Source organism: Colletotrichum gloeosporioides (genome assembly GCF_011800055.1).
Source record: "Colletotrichum gloeosporioides strain Lc1 chromosome Unknown consensus_50, whole genome shotgun sequence".
In the NCBI taxonomy this organism is placed as follows: domain Eukaryota; kingdom Fungi; phylum Ascomycota; class Sordariomycetes; order Glomerellales; family Glomerellaceae; genus Colletotrichum; species Colletotrichum gloeosporioides.
Genome location: NW_025544695.1, coordinates 628165 through 642051, shown reverse-complemented (window position 1 = coordinate 642051; position 13887 = coordinate 628165). Strand labels below are relative to the sequence as shown.

At 52.4% G+C, this 13887-nt stretch overlaps 6 protein-coding genes across 6 annotated transcripts; 3 read left to right on the top strand and 3 right to left on the bottom strand.

Moving 5' to 3' along the window:
* Positions 1 to 259: 259 nt before the first annotated feature.
* GCG54_00000690 (uncharacterized protein) lies at positions 260 to 1997 on the bottom strand (the record flags this gene model as incomplete). The annotated part of the gene is made up of 2 exons (XM_045400824.1): positions 260 to 1427; positions 1483 to 1997. The coding sequence occupies 2 exons, from the start codon at positions 1995 to 1997 to the stop codon at positions 260 to 262; spliced, it is 1683 nt and encodes a 560-aa protein (XP_045263497.1).
* Positions 1998 to 3263: 1266 nt separating this feature from the next.
* On the bottom strand, positions 3264 to 4274 carry GCG54_00000689 (uncharacterized protein; the record flags this gene model as incomplete). Its single annotated transcript, XM_045400823.1, has 1 exon — positions 3264 to 4274. The coding sequence occupies one exon, from the start codon at positions 4272 to 4274 to the stop codon at positions 3264 to 3266; it is 1011 nt and encodes a 336-aa protein (XP_045263496.1).
* A 678-nt stretch (positions 4275 to 4952) lies between these two features.
* GCG54_00000688 (uncharacterized protein) lies at positions 4953 to 5924 on the bottom strand (the record flags this gene model as incomplete). Its single annotated transcript, XM_045400822.1, has 1 exon — positions 4953 to 5924. One exon carries the CDS (start codon positions 5922 to 5924, stop codon positions 4953 to 4955), a length of 972 nt encoding a protein of 323 aa, XP_045263495.1.
* Positions 5925 to 6301: 377 nt separating this feature from the next.
* Positions 6302 to 7286, top strand: GCG54_00000687 (uncharacterized protein; the record flags this gene model as incomplete). Its single annotated transcript, XM_045400821.1, has 2 exons — positions 6302 to 7208; positions 7243 to 7286. 2 exons carry the CDS (start codon positions 6302 to 6304, stop codon positions 7284 to 7286), a joined length of 951 nt encoding a protein of 316 aa, XP_045263494.1.
* Positions 7287 to 9472: 2186 nt separating this feature from the next.
* GCG54_00000686 (uncharacterized protein) lies at positions 9473 to 10168 on the top strand (the record flags this gene model as incomplete). The annotated part of the gene is made up of 1 exon (XM_045400820.1): positions 9473 to 10168. The coding sequence occupies one exon, from the start codon at positions 9473 to 9475 to the stop codon at positions 10166 to 10168; it is 696 nt and encodes a 231-aa protein (XP_045263493.1).
* A 616-nt stretch (positions 10169 to 10784) lies between these two features.
* On the top strand, positions 10785 to 13417 carry GCG54_00000685 (uncharacterized protein; the record flags this gene model as incomplete). The annotated part of the gene is made up of 2 exons (XM_045400819.1): positions 10785 to 10938; positions 11022 to 13417. The coding sequence occupies 2 exons, from the start codon at positions 10785 to 10787 to the stop codon at positions 13415 to 13417; spliced, it is 2550 nt and encodes an 849-aa protein (XP_045263492.1).
* Between the last annotated feature and the right edge of the window lie 470 nt (positions 13418 to 13887).

Below are 13887 nucleotides of genomic sequence, written 5' to 3'. Positions count from 1 at the left end.
CACCTTGATAACGAAACAATGGCGACCAGAGGCATTGGCTCATCGGACGTGTTAAATTGAGGCCATCGCGGGCGGGGAACTGTTCTGGCGGTGCCAAGAATCATGCGAGAAAAACACTCGCGCCGTTGCCGGCTTGCGATACCTTTAATTTCTGTCTACTAATGCTAAGCCAACCCAGCCTGCGGCCAATTCCTCGTCTATAACAAAAACGCCAATTACCTACTAATACAGTGACCAGAAGAACCAAAACAGGACTTTTTCACCGCCCTTCTTCCGCGTCGGGGACTTGGTTGCGCCCACTCACGTCCTCATCGTGGCTCTCCAGCTGGATCGCCCCCTTCTTCCTCGGCTCATTGACTAGTGACAGCGCAGCCCACGTCAGACCAGCAAGCAGCGAGACATAGAACCACGGCAACCCCCTCCAGGCCCCCTTCTTCTCCAGCCCGATGGTGAACGTCCATGCCAGGGCCGGGCCGCCGAGCGGGGAGCCCAGCGTGTCCACCATGCTGATGAGCGCGTACAGCCGCGACGTGTGCTCCTGGTCGACGAACTCGGTGATCATGGCGCGCACCAGCGGCCAGCTCGCCGAGCCGAACGTCGTGACCGACAAGCCCACCAGGAACACGACAATCTCCCAGCTGCAGCCCTCGATGAAGCCGCCGAGCGCGATCATCAGGTAGGACCCCTTGGCGAGCAGCGCGTCCTTGCCGAAGCCCGTGCAGCGGAAGCGGCCGCGCGGGTTCGTCAGCACCTTGGACAGCCAGGGGAGAATGAACAGGATGCCGAGGTGGAGGAAGCTGAGCGGCGACAGCAGGAAGGACGTCTGCGCGAGTGTCCAGTTGAAGTGCTTGCTGACGTACTGCGAGAGCGTGGAGGAGTGCGAGGCGTGCAGCGCGCTGGCGAGCAGGGAAGGCACGAGGCAGAGGAGAATGTTGCGGTTGCGGAGGATGCTCATGGACTGCTGCAGCTCGCGCAGGCCGTTGGCGAAGGACTCGCGGACGGCATGGGCGAGGGGGACCTGGGGCTTTTGGGGGCTGTCGGCCTTGACGCGGAGTGTCTCGGGGAGGAGGGCGCAGATGAGGAAGATGGGCGGGGTGAAGAGGAAGACGAGCTTGATCGGCAGCCAGGGGCCGTACTGCTCCATGAGGTAGCCGGCGGTGACGGGGCCGATGAGGCCGCCGAGCACGGCGCCGACGGAGAGGTAGACAAAGTTGGAGGCGCGGTCCTTCTCGGTGCTGATGTCGGCGGCGATGGCGTACACGTTGTTGAACATGACGACGATGCCGCCGCCGATGACGCCGAAGACCATGCCGACGAAGAGGAAGTAGATGTTGGCCTCTGGGAAGAAGGAGAGCATCAGGGGCGCCCAGCTGAAGGTGAGGACGGTGCCGAAGTAGGCGAGCAGGAGCACTGCTTTGCGTCCGATTCTGGGAATCATGTTGGCATGGTTGCGATCTTTCACACATGATGTTAAGTACTCACCTGTCGGATAGGATGCCATAGGGAAAGGCGACGAGCATGTTAATGATGGCGCCAAGCAGCGACTGCCACCCAAACAGCCACGCCATGTCCTTCTGCACCGCGTCCACCTTGCACTTCATCTCGGGGATCGTCTCCGAGTGCGGCAGCCGGTAGTGCTTGTGGCAGATGTCGTCCTCGATGAGCCGCAGCATCGGGATCATGAGCAGCGTCCCGCTGGTCGTGATGGAGAACTTGAGCAGCGCCAGCATGAGGATGACGGCGCGCGGCGAGCGCACCTGGAACCGCAGCAGCGCGTCGTTGATGCGCACCCCGACGGCCCAGAGCGCGCTCCCCATGGCGCTGCTGCTGTTGCCGCCGCCGGCCCAGCCGCCGAGCCCCGGGGGCGACCTGCTCCATTTCGACCGCGTTTGGTCAAAGGCCCGGACCGGCGCGGCGTCGGTGGGCAGGCCTTCGAGGTCGGCGAACTCGGCACCCATGAGGTGTGCGGCCTCCACTTCGTCTGACAAACGTGGCATTCTCACTTTTGAGAAGGCCGGGTTGCTGGAGTAGCAAACCCTGAGCCACTGGGATTAGAATAAGAATATAGAAGAAAGGGGAAAGAGAAAGTGATGATCTTCAGTGTACAAAGGAAAAATGTCAAAGGGAGCGGATGTGAGGAAAGGGGGAGCGAGTGCAAGCTGACGACGCATCTGGAGATTCAAATTCCATCGCCAAGCTCTCTCTCCAGTTTCAGCTGCGCCCGCGGCGCGCGGGTGCCAGCTTTGGCCCCGAAGCTTGCCGGAGCAGGCCTCGCACAGCGATCTGGGTCATCTCCAGGATGTTGGTCGGCGACCCCTGAGTCGCAATATGACGATACCTCCGCCGTAGTGTGGAATCGGACGATATGAGAGTATCACGCTAACACAAACTTCCACAAGCCAATCTGCAAGCTCCGCTGATCCCCCAAATTCGCGCGTATTCGCCTAAGCAATGACAGCTTATTTTAGCACTGGTCAGCTCCCTAGCAGGGGCCTACCGTGCTGCCGGGCTCGCTGAACGCGCCGGACCGACACTTTTAAGCAGCCGGTCCGCAGCGGAGGTTAAAGCTTGCTGTTCCGTTCTCTCCGGTGCACTCTGGTAGCTCTCACGGTGCTCTTCGAAGCTTCCGTGGAAGCGATGCGGTATTTTGTAGACACGAAGCTTGTTGATTTTCATCTGTGAAAATTCTAGTGTTATGAAAGAGCGCATGGAAGCGGAAAGGATGCTTTTGAGATGAGATGTCTGGGCAGTATTCACCACACCCGGACATTTACACCATTTGCCTTCATAATGGTAGCTTTGCCTGGCTAACGGCGATACATTGCGCTGCACTTGTAGCGGGATAATGAGCGCGCGAGAAGAGATAAGAAACCGACTATTGATTAAGCGTGCGTCGATAAACATGGGATTTTGAGATTTACGGTCATAGTAGGTAGTGATTTCGGTAAGTCCATGTAGGGAACGCATTGAGATTGTCCAGGTGCCAGCCGAAAGCCTGCTAAATTAGAGAGAGAGAGAGGAAAAAAAGAAAAAAGAGAGAGAAAAAAGCCCCTTATGAGTATTCTCACCGATTCTCAAACACAGGGAAACACATCGGTACTATCACCAAGTGATGTAAAACATTCTGATATGGCTCTTCATATTACAATTTTAGACCAATCTCTTTTGTCATTACCCTAGCTGAACAAATAAGCTCAGATCGACCGTCCGCCTTTGACGTGCATTATTAATATCCAGTCGACCCATGAAATTGGATGGGTGTTTCATTCGTCAAAATTCTCCCGGATTGACTGTGACGAAGATTCTCTCCGAGGCATTTTTTCCAGAAATCCCGTGATTGATGCCCAGTCGTCATGCGTCTCAGTTCCATAGTCGTACCAGGCACGGATGACTATCGTGTACTTATTTGGGCACAAGATTGAGTACTCTGTTCTGTCGGAACAGTTCCCACACTTTTCTCTGAACTCTTTACCAACATTACAAACCGCGTACCAGAAGCTCTTGTCGAAGGGTGTTTGGGGATATGAGATGCCGGGGAAACAATATTTCTGCGCGATATACCACTCTCTCAAAGAGCTGTGGGTGAAAGCTATGATCATGTGATAACAAACTAGCGCCGCCCGTCTGATTTGCTCATGTACGTCTTCAAAGTGGCACTCGCCGCCACTTTTGAATATCCATTCTTTCCTCAAAAGATACCCGCCAGAGATGATCTTTGGTATGGCCGCGTAGTACTGAAGGTGGCCACGATCGTTGGGTTGACGGTTCCGGGTGAATGGAGTCATGAGCTTCTCGAGATACCCCTGGTGGATGTTCCCGAGCCGAGATAACTTCAAAGCTGTTTGGACGTGTTGAGGACGTACTTGATACGGATTAAGGCTTATAGCTAGCCACCGGTTCTGCGGCGTTAAAACACAGGGAGGCACAACACTGCATGTCTGTGGCAGGTCCGCGTGGTTGATTCGATGCATCCTATGGCAATTTTGGCACACTGAATGGTTGGGCGAGTCGAATGCAATCTTGCCCCAGAATACGAGCTTTTTTACGAAAAGAAGTTGGCGAAGGAATTGTTTCCAGTCCCTGTGAGCGAGAGCTCGAAAGCGGGCGCAGGTCCTTGAGAGGATCACCACAGTGACAATATCAAGGTAGCCGATGATGTCCAGAAGGAGCTCTGAGGGTAGTCGAAGGAGATGAGCTCGTGCGACTGTCTGAAGAGAACGAGTGTTGCTGAGATCGAACCCACTGGGGGCTGTCGTGTCGTCGATATTTACCATGATGGGCGTGGATCTCAGCTGGTGTTTGGTAACTTGTCAACCTGCTTCAACTAGGATTCGTAAAGAAAATGGAATCTATCACACATATAGAGCAATCTCTGCGATCAATCTCCGATTGCGGAATAGAGTTTATTACATATTTGCAGGCCTACAGTGCAAAAGTTGGAAGCATTTGTGTGAGACAGCACCAACCTTGAGAACCAATAGGCTATCCACCTATGCGTCTTTGGTTGGATAATGTGGCGGAAACTTTGATGTATACGCTCCAGGTTGAATAGACCCACAGGCAATTGTTCTGGTTGTGAACATCACAGCCGAGCAGAGCCTAGAGTGGTTGGCCTTGGGATTCAGGTTGACGAATTCGAGATCGGCGGTAAGCTTTCAGAGATTCAGTGATTAGCGCAGGTAGCTATCTTGTCCTCATTGAGACTGCAATGTGTTGGTAATGCATCTTCTGTGCTCATTTGATTAGTCGCAGTAGACGCGCAGCCTAAGTTTTGCTGTTTCCTCCTACGGTTGGACAAAGTATGGCAACAGTCCTCAAAATATCAAAATTCCTCACGAGACACTTAAACTGGATGTGACAATCGAGTAAGGTGAGTTTACATCCAGGCCCAACAGAGCATCGTTATCAACGTTATAGTACGTAGTTTCATATTTTGAAGTGGAAGATCCACGTTATTTGCTGTATATACTCCTGATGGAGGGCTTCCCATATCTGCAATGATTCCGGTCTTCTAACCACAGGTTATCCTCAACGTACCAAGAGCGAATAACTACCGTATACTGATCAGGACACCATATTGTGTACTCCACTGCGCACTTATAGCAACTGTTGCTGAAGCCGTGCCCGACATATTCGATAGCAGACCGGAAGTCGGCCTCAAATTCGGGCTCCCATAATTTGTTTGGTCTTTCCCAGTCGAGATAATGTTTCTCATTCAAACTGTGCGCAATGCCCAAGTGTGGGCAGACGAGCGGAATTCCCTCCAGTTGCTTGTTGATGGCAAACATTTCCTCGTTCCAGGAATACTTGCAACCGCGGCTATCGAAGATGCTCTGGAATGTCCATTGCTTCTGCAGAAGAAAATTTCCATCGACGATCTTTGGCACGGCGCGGTAGTGCCGGAGACAATTGCCCTTCAGGGCGCGGCGATATATGCTGAACGATGCCATAATCTTCTTGAGGTATCCATCGTTGATGTTTCCGAGGCGAGAAAGCTTCAAGGCCATGTGCGCATGCTCCGAGCGCATCTGATACGGATCGAGTGCCCTGAGGCTAGCCCTACGATTGTTTCTTTGACAAGATGGTGTCCATTGTTTATGTGGCACATATCTTCGGTTGATGGGTTCTATCTTGTGGCAAGAGTAGCAGAACCAGTGGTTTGGCATATCGTGGACGATTCTTAACCAGACCTTCTCGTATTCCCACCATTCGCGGGATATAGGTGCCCAGTCCGTATCGAGAAAGTTCCGGAACGAAGCGCAAGTTCTTGACAGAACCGCCTTATCGATTATCCCGAGGTGTTCGATTATCTGCAGCACGAGCTCCACGGGTAGTTGTAGAATGGCTGAGTTATCGTTGCTTGTTCTGTTTGTTATTTGGTAGCGAGCCTGGCGCAGGCCTGTGTTGGTTTCGGTGTGCGCCATTGCTGGTTGGGATAAAGATTGTCCGAAACGAGATTTGATCAACTTGCACGGTGTTGAGAAAAGGAAGAAGAACCGAAGTCATCGAGCAGCGTTCGGGTTCGTTTTCTTTCTTCGAAATGGATAAAGAGATCACCTCTGTGGACCATTTTTTCTCGATAACAAAGTTTTGAAATCTGGCGGACATTTGTGCTCTTTGGGTCTGTGCGTGTATTCTGTCACTTTAACCTGTATGAAGCTGGCGGAGACATACACGAGGACCAGGATGGAGCACGTAGAAACCTCTATAGCTATGCTATGGAGGATATAAAGGGCTGCCAGCTGCCTTTGGAGTTTTTCTATACCATGACAACCAATCATTCCGTTACTTTAACACCAAGATGTGCCTATCATCGTCACTGAGCTACATCACAAACCTTTCCAACCCCACTGTCACCGCCCAGAAGCATGATGCTGAAGTCGGCATGTCTCTTAGCGGAAGCCATAGCCCTCATACGGCAGGTTTGGCTCATTCCGAACCGCAAAACTCAAAGGATTCTAGGCAGCTATCAGAAACCAGGGTAACAGGGGACGACCTACCCCGCGAGTTAGCCACGCAGATTCTTGAGTATGTGGTAGTCCAGAAGGATGGCTCCCCGTTAGCTCCACTTGCGGCAGTCTGCAAACTATGGAACCAGATTCTCGAGCCCTATATGTTTGCCGAGGTGACCTTCCGTCTGACGAACGCCAGCATTCTGTCCGGCGCCATCACCCCTGACACCCTGGCCAACAACATTCGAGGCTCGCGACTGCTATGTTTGAAGAAGCTACGCCTTGTGATAGACGTGGATCTATCGAGCTTCACGACTATTGTCGATTACCCACGGCGGCGGATGAGACTGGGGGCTGACTTCGCCGATGTGATGGACGGTTTCTTCGACACAATGGCCGGTTGGGGGCGCGACGCATCGTTCGACCTGGACATCCACGAGGAGCAGTCATGCGGCCATCATCTGAATCATCTGGGAAGTAAACTCGCTCAGGGCAACCCACAGACAGTTCACTGCGTCCGTTCTATCCGACATCTGGAATTCAACTGCGACAGATGTCGGTGTTGTTCCTATCGAGGACTCTTGTCATATCTATGCTCGGCCATGAAAGGATCAGATCACTTGAAAGAGATATCGTACGGGTACCAAGAGCGGATTGGTCGCAACCGCTCGATACAATACGAGCGCTGGGACTTCCTGCCGCCTGCCGTAGAATCACTCACCGTTCGTGACATGGACGAGCAAGGATACTGGTATCGTCCGTCGACAGTTTTCAGAACATCTCTTCTCAGCGCCAGGCATCAACTCAGGACCTTTCGTTGCTCAAAAGCTATAGACGCAAGTCTTCTCAAAGGTCCACGATTGGTCTTGTTAAGGTGGCCATTTCTTCAACATCTGTCGATGACCTTCTTTGGTCTAGGACTAGCCGTGGAAGATCATGCCGACATGATGATGAATCTGGCTAAAGTCGCTCGAGGAATGCCCGAGATCAAGCAATTTGAACTTTGGTTTAGAGGACAAGATGCAGGAGCACGGAATGCGGGCCACTTTTGCTACACCGTCGACAACAAGAAAGCTCATGCTGCGTGGAGTATGAACCGGGAGTTTGATATATCGGAGATTATCGAGAACGAATGGGACATCACGGCCAGACAACACACGTCGCGAGGTCTCACAACAGAGTTCCGCAGTACAGACCTTGCCCCTGGCGATGTAATACAAGCTCTGCCACCGGCTCGAGAGGAGGCGGCTTTCTTCAGCGAACGTTCTTACGCTGCAGATCGCTCTCAGAAGCAAAAGTTTGAAATATCATACGAACATCGATTTGAGTATAGATATGAGTATGAAATCTGGGGCGGTGACCAGTCTCATAGATGGGAAGAAGACGACAATTATCCGTGGTCAGGAGACAAATCAGAAGACAGTTATTCGTCGTCAGGAGACGAATCAGAGGACAATTAATCAATCGAATTCAAGTGAACGCCTAGATGTAGACGAGAGTCATTTGGGTCTTTCCGAGAGGCCCGAAGTAACCGCGAGCGGGCTCCTTTGAACGGATCTGGTAATTTCATACCGAACTAGCTTAAATCATTTGTATCAACTGACAGTGCGACTGAGTTTCACGTGGCTTCGTACGCTATTTAGTGCATGTCTCTCACTAGTGCAACGTATCGTGACTCGTAGTTTCTGACCCGCCTCTTACTGACCATAGGTACGTCTATGTGTTGCGACTCATGCTCCAAGCCTGGGTCGTTTTGTAATTTACCCGGCCTAGGGTCGTACGGCGAAGGCTGATTGGTGTAATAAGCTTTTAAGCCGTCTGGAGTCCGTCTGGACTCCGGATGAACAGTTTCAGGTTGCTATTAAGTTGTAGATCTACCTAGTTTCGGACCATCGTAAAGTCGCCGGTGGGTTGGTACAATGGCCCGCCGGAAGACTGCGGACAGCTCCGTCAAGGGCACATCAGAGCATTTGGAGGCGACGATAAAAGGCAAAGCAAAAGAACCTCAGTGACTCAAATTTTTCATCTCATTTTCATCTCATTATTCTATCGCTTTCCACCCAAAGTTTGATTATTTAAAAACTATCGTTAACCTTCTTCCGTTTCACGAAGATCAACATGCACGTCAAATCCATCGCTATTACCCTTCTGGCTTACGCCGCCGCAGCGTACGCGGCGTCGTGCAGCGGAGACTTCTGCGGCAGCGTTAACTGCAGGAAGCAGCCCGGAGAACCTAGCTGCATCAACATTTCCAGCGGTTGCACATGTCTTTTGCCTTGAGAGCATATCATTTCCTATGGTAAGTGTTGTGCTTCCTGTTTGCCTTACTTGAACTGACTTAAGCTCGTGCTCAGGACTGCCGCATTGAGGCTGGAAGCAATACCTCGTCGCAGTATTTAGAACTTAGAACAATCGACTATTTCAGAGACATTGTGCCGCGCAACCTATGCTGACGTGTACGGTGTGCTCTTCAAAACTCCACACTCGCACTATTCGAGCATGTGTTTCTACGCACGTCGCCGGGCTATGTCTGTTTTTCCCTTTTGCCGTCCCGATCAATAACACGTCCCTCTTGTATCTGTCATCGTTCCAATTGATCCTAGCGTCATTTGTGGCGGAGGTGCCGCTGACTACGACATGCGGAATCCCGAACCCCAAACTTTAAATGACGGAGTACCGCTAAACGAATTAAATGGTAAGCTTAAAGTATGCTCATAAAGCTGCTTCTCTTTGGATAGCTGAACGTGGCGATTCGATGCACACACCCGACGGCTCGGTGTGAGTCACCGGGCACGGGCTTGAACCTCCTCGCAAGGCAGCTTGCTTGGTGAGATGGCGGGACATCATTAATGCCCGGATTTGTACAAAAGTCTAATGACAGTTTCTCTCTGTTTGCCTTGTGCATCAACGAATTACAGAGATTAATTACTTAGTTTGGAGCCATGGCGAATTTCAAACCCCGTTTTCTCTCGGAGCCTCAGTTACGGCGTCACGAAGAGTGTGCCGTCGAAAATGCCAAAATGGCCGACTGCTGGAGCGGCGAACAGGTGGTGTTTCTTACCTTTAACTTTTCGGAAGAATACAAATGTCGTCAATACACGCTCATGCCATCACTCCAGCTGGATACTATGTCACCAGCCGACAAGCCCACCTGGCCATCATCGGTCGGTGATGACAAGAAGCCTATGCGACAACACTGTCGACGAACAATCCGGATGCTGGAAGGGACCAAGTGCAACAAGAAATTGCGACCAGAGCCGTGGTATATGCGGGTGGACTCGAACCAGACCTTTGAGCTGTATAGCGACGATGCGATGAAGAAGGCGCAGGGGATTATTGATGAGCTGTCGGCGGATTATGCGGCCATGTGTGTTGTGACGCATGACATCCGGCACACGACGAGGGCGCTGGAGATTTTTGATATGAAACTGCCGGCGAAAGCCGTACTGGTCGACTTGATCAAGGTGTTGGAACATCAGACTAGGGATGACGGGGTGCCGGAGGAGTTGGCGGCGTACACGGACGACAACATTGCGGTGCGAAACGGGCGGTATGATCGCAAGACCGGAGTGTCGGGTGGACGGCTTGGGATGCCGTATATTCGGTTGTTGGAAATTGTCGGGCCTACCGCCGAGGCTCATCGGCGTGATTTCCAAAAAGCCGAAAAGGAGGATACTGCGTTGAAGAGGATCGCTGGTCGACTGAGGAATGTGTAAATATACTGTTATTATAGCTAAACGGAATTGGGGTTTTGGGCTTCATCGAGTCTGTCACATTATGAAAGAGCTGCGTCAAACTGTAACAGTATGGCTTTGGCGGTTAAACGGATGAGTTGCATCTGGAGTGGGAGTGAGAGTGAGTGAGTGAGTGAGATGGGAGAATAGTGAGTGACAGAAGAATCCCCCGCACAGTTGAAAACGCCAATGGACCGTGCGGCACTGTCATTTTTGCTGCAGGAGCGACGCGTGGGGGTCCACTTTCCTCGTTCCAGTTGGCCGATTTCGTGTCTCCCCCATCATTCTTTCAGGGAAAGGACGGCCGAGATGTGTGGGGAAGGGGGGGCACTCTTTGGGGGAGCTCGCCCATTCCCCGCGTTGACCCAGCCGCCTGAGGCGGAACTTTGCCAATCTCATCTCACCTCGTCCCCAATTTCTACGATTTCCATCGACACAACTTCAACTGGCGGCGCACCTCACCGTGTCCTCACCGATGCCGACTCCACCGTGTCCGACGTTGCTTGCGCATTGATACGACGACAATTCCCAAGCGAAGGCTGCCTCAGCCACGACGAGCAATCCCCTGCAACCGACCATGTCCCCATAGCCACCGTTCATGGCGAGCCACCCTTCTCCAACCCAGCATGGCGTTGCTGGCAACTACAAACGCGCCAGCCGAAAGGGCGCACCTCGACGATTCGTGTGCGACCATCCGGGGTGCGAGAAGTTGTACTCAAGGGCGGAGCATCTGCAGAGACATCAACTGAACCGTAAGAAGCTTTGAACTCGATGCGCGGTCTCACCCTGCGCGTCTTAGATGTGCCAAGGACAAGTCAATTGACGCGACTCGCAGACAACCCTAAAGAGATCTTCATTTGCGACGTGCCGGGATGCGACCAAAAGTTCGTTCGAGCTGACTTGTTGAGCCGACACAAGAAGCGACATTCATCTTCATATATCCCCCGTAATCGTGCACCAAGTTTCAGCACTTCCGCCGCCTCTAACGGCCTGCCTGGCGTCGCTGTGTCGTCGCCAACGGCTGCTGTTCCCGCCCGACCGGTATTCCCTCAGCCAGTACAGCCATCGTCGTCGGCCGGTCCGCACGATGCGGCCATCCTGCTGACTCCCGACTCTAACGCCACCCCAACGCCTACAACGGGCGCACCTAATGCATCATTAACAGCCAGAGTTGGCCAACCATCAACATGGCCCTCAATAGACGATATCTCCGTCAACATGATGCGCCCGAAATCCGATCTATTCGGCCGGGACCAGCCGCCGATACCCGCAGAATCATCGATAATGCCGTCTTTCAATGCAATGGACTTTCAATCGGATGAAGCACTATCCCGAGAGAACTTTGCCGTCTGGTTGTTCGACCCTCAAGCAAGTTTCAGCGATTTCAATGGCGTCGCAAACCTCCCTTTCCTCGAGGGAGGCTTGGAATCGACCTTCAACAACAATATTCACTATGACTATGAGTCTTTGACCAGCCGTTCACAACTAGACCCGACACCGCCAAGGCAAGTCGATGTCAGCGATGAACTCATTGGTGAACACCGACGCCAGGAAGTCTTGAGATGGCTGCAGGTCTTTCGTCAGAAACAACCGAAATACGAGCATCGCATCATCAACTTGGTGCAAGAAAGTGGTGGAGATCTGCCCGCACTGAACCTCGACATGATGCGCGACTGTTTACAGGAGTACTGGAAGAACGTTTCACCAAGGCTACCCATTGTCCATCAACCGACATTCGCAGCAAATCGATGTTCCATCTTCCTACTAATGGTCATGATTGCGCTAGGAGCGGCGTCTTTGAGCAGCAGAGACTCGACAGGAAACCTGGAGCAATACGGCGGCTTTGCTGATGTCGTTATCTCCAGTGTTCGTTGGGAGATCCTCACAGCTGAAGAGGCATCACCGCCGGTCGGTCTGGCAATTGCACAGTCACTACTACTCCTGGAGTTCTACGAGAAGATGTTCTCGTCAAGGCGATTCCATGAGCGAGCCCACATCTATCACTCCGCCACCTTGACCCTCTTGAGAAGAGGTAGCCCTCTTATTGGAAGAGCGGGGAGTGAATCCCCGCCAGAAGAACAAGCCCCCACCTCGAATGATACAGCATCATTGGACTCTAGGACGTGGTGGGTACGATGGGCTGAGTCGGAAGCGATGCATCGCGTCGTATTTGCTGCCTTCATGCTGGACATCATCCACGCAGCCATGTTTGGGCATACAGCGGACATGGCGCCTCATGAGATCCGACTTCCGCTGCCTTGTGACGATGCTCTTTGGACAGCTGCCACTCCTGACGTCTTCCGCCAGCTCGATGGCAACTACCGCATGTACGGCATTAAGCAGGTTTCCTTTCTTGACGGACTGAAGAGCGCTCTCCACGGCCAAGAGGTAAAAACACACACCTTCGGACGGATGATCATCATGTCAGGCCTGCTGAGTGTTGGGTGGCATCTGTCCCATCGAGAATCTCACCTCAAGTGGCTTGACCTGCGCACACCGAGCACTGAGACGCACGACGGCTGGAAGAAGATCTTGCTGCGGGCTTTTGACGAATGGAAGGAGAGCTTCGACAAGGCCGTCGGTGCGAACGACACACCTGATGCACCAGGTCAACCATCGAGCCCCAATGGTCCGATTCACTCAGCCGCTGCACTCTATCACTTAGCATACATCAGCCTTCACGTTGACATTGTCGACTGCCAGGTATATGCCGGCGCCAAGCGTTTGGTTGGACGTAAGGTTTCCACACGGGATCACTCCAATGCCGTTGCGCGGATGAGGACCTGGTCCAACGCAGCCTCAACACGACAGGCCGTTCTCCATTCTTTCAAACTTCTCTATCGCGTCCTTGTGGACCAAAGAGGACCCAAACGACGAACAAGTAGTTTCGGTTCACTTCCTGAGCCGGTTTCAGTGTTCTATTCATGCCGCACAGAACCCGATCCACATCGGCCGTGGATCATGTACTACGCAGCGCTGACCATCTGGTCGTTTGTTCAAGCACTTGGCATCCCAAATAAGAATGCCCCACCTGGACGGTACAGCGAGATCGCCAGGTACCTAGCCCACTTTGCCACCCTGGACGAGTTGAACGATGAATCAGCGATGGACCTGAATGAGAGACTGCCAGAACTCCTCGACTTGTTGAAGACGAGCCTCGAGCAGTCCCATTCGGAGTTGCTGCGGGAAGCTAGCGACCGACTGAAGCTCTGCCGAGAAATGCTGCGGTAGCTCAAGCCAACAAGTTACTTATGCACAGGGAATCGTGGACATGTGTTTCTTGATCATAGTTTCTTATTCGCATGACGGCGACAAACCTTTTCGTTTTGGGGGACCTTGCGGAGCTAACCTTATGGTTTCTGCGGGGAGGCTCAGGAGGTCGCCGGCAGGCTTACCGATACCTGAGAACCTCACTGGTCGCTCATATCTTCGGACCGGTGGGCTATAAAAGTGCATTCAAATTCGGGAGTTAGCTTTATCAATAATACCCCACCTAGTTCAAAATAATTCGACAAAGGCTTCCTTGAGCACCTCTCTTGTACAACAAGTGGAGAGCATCTGATAATGACAAGAGACGCCTACAGCCTTTTACAGCCAGGCCAGATCATCGACTAAGTCCCCAAACTCGCTCATCTAATTATACTATGCCAAGGCGCGATTTATCCACCATCTCGGGACCTGCATCATGAAAAATGCCAATC